General features: G+C 52.6%; 1 protein-coding gene across 1 annotated transcript in view; it reads right to left on the bottom strand.

Moving 5' to 3' along the window:
- The window catches only part of EMH_0025230 (AT hook motif-containing protein, putative), a gene marked incomplete at both ends in the record, with an annotated part of 3,221 nt that overhangs the window by 702 nt on the left and 1,977 nt on the right, over window positions 1–542 (bottom strand). Inside the window, one exon of the mRNA XM_013502420.1 lies at window positions 183–276. Within this exon, the coding sequence (XP_013357874.1) occupies window positions 183–276 (94 nt within the window). The remainder of the gene's footprint in view (window positions 1–182; window positions 277–542) is intronic.

Genomic DNA, 542 nt, shown 5'->3' with positions numbered 1-542 from the left:
CACACAACCCTAAACCCTAAACCCTAAACCCTTCAGCACGCAGCGAACTCGGTGCAGGGGTGTGGCACTGGGGAGTTCAGGGGTTAAGCGCTGTATATGAAGGCGAACACCACCCATACACCAAACCCCTAAACCCGCTAAACCCTAAACCCTAAATCCTAAACCCTAAACCCTAAACTTACTTGCGCAAGCTGAAAGAGCTGTTTAGTCGTGGCGCAGCGGACTCCAGCTACAGCCGAGGCCCTCTTGCGGAGATGTGGGAAGACACGGAGCTGCCTATACACCCCAAACAAGCCCAAGGAGCAGCAGCAGCGCATGCATATTTCTTCGTGTTATCTGCTGCTTCCTCAGCTGCGAGTTCACGCTAAACCCTAAACCCTAAACCCTCTAAGCAATGCCCGGTACCCTGAGGACTAAACCCTCGCCTCTCCTCGACGCTAAACCCTAAACCCTCGCTTCCCCCAAACCCTAAACCCTCATAATAAACAGAGGTTTACCTTGATATTCTACTCTTGATGATGGCTCGCCCCTTGTCTCCCAGT

The sequence above is a fragment of the Eimeria mitis genome, genomic scaffold (assembly GCF_000499745.2).
Source record: "Eimeria mitis Houghton genomic scaffold, Emh_scaff913, whole genome shotgun sequence".
NCBI classification, from domain to species: Eukaryota; Apicomplexa; class Conoidasida; order Eucoccidiorida; family Eimeriidae; genus Eimeria; species Eimeria mitis.
The sequence above is the reverse complement of the archived record's forward strand: the minus strand, read 5'-3'. Positions and strand labels throughout refer to the sequence as shown.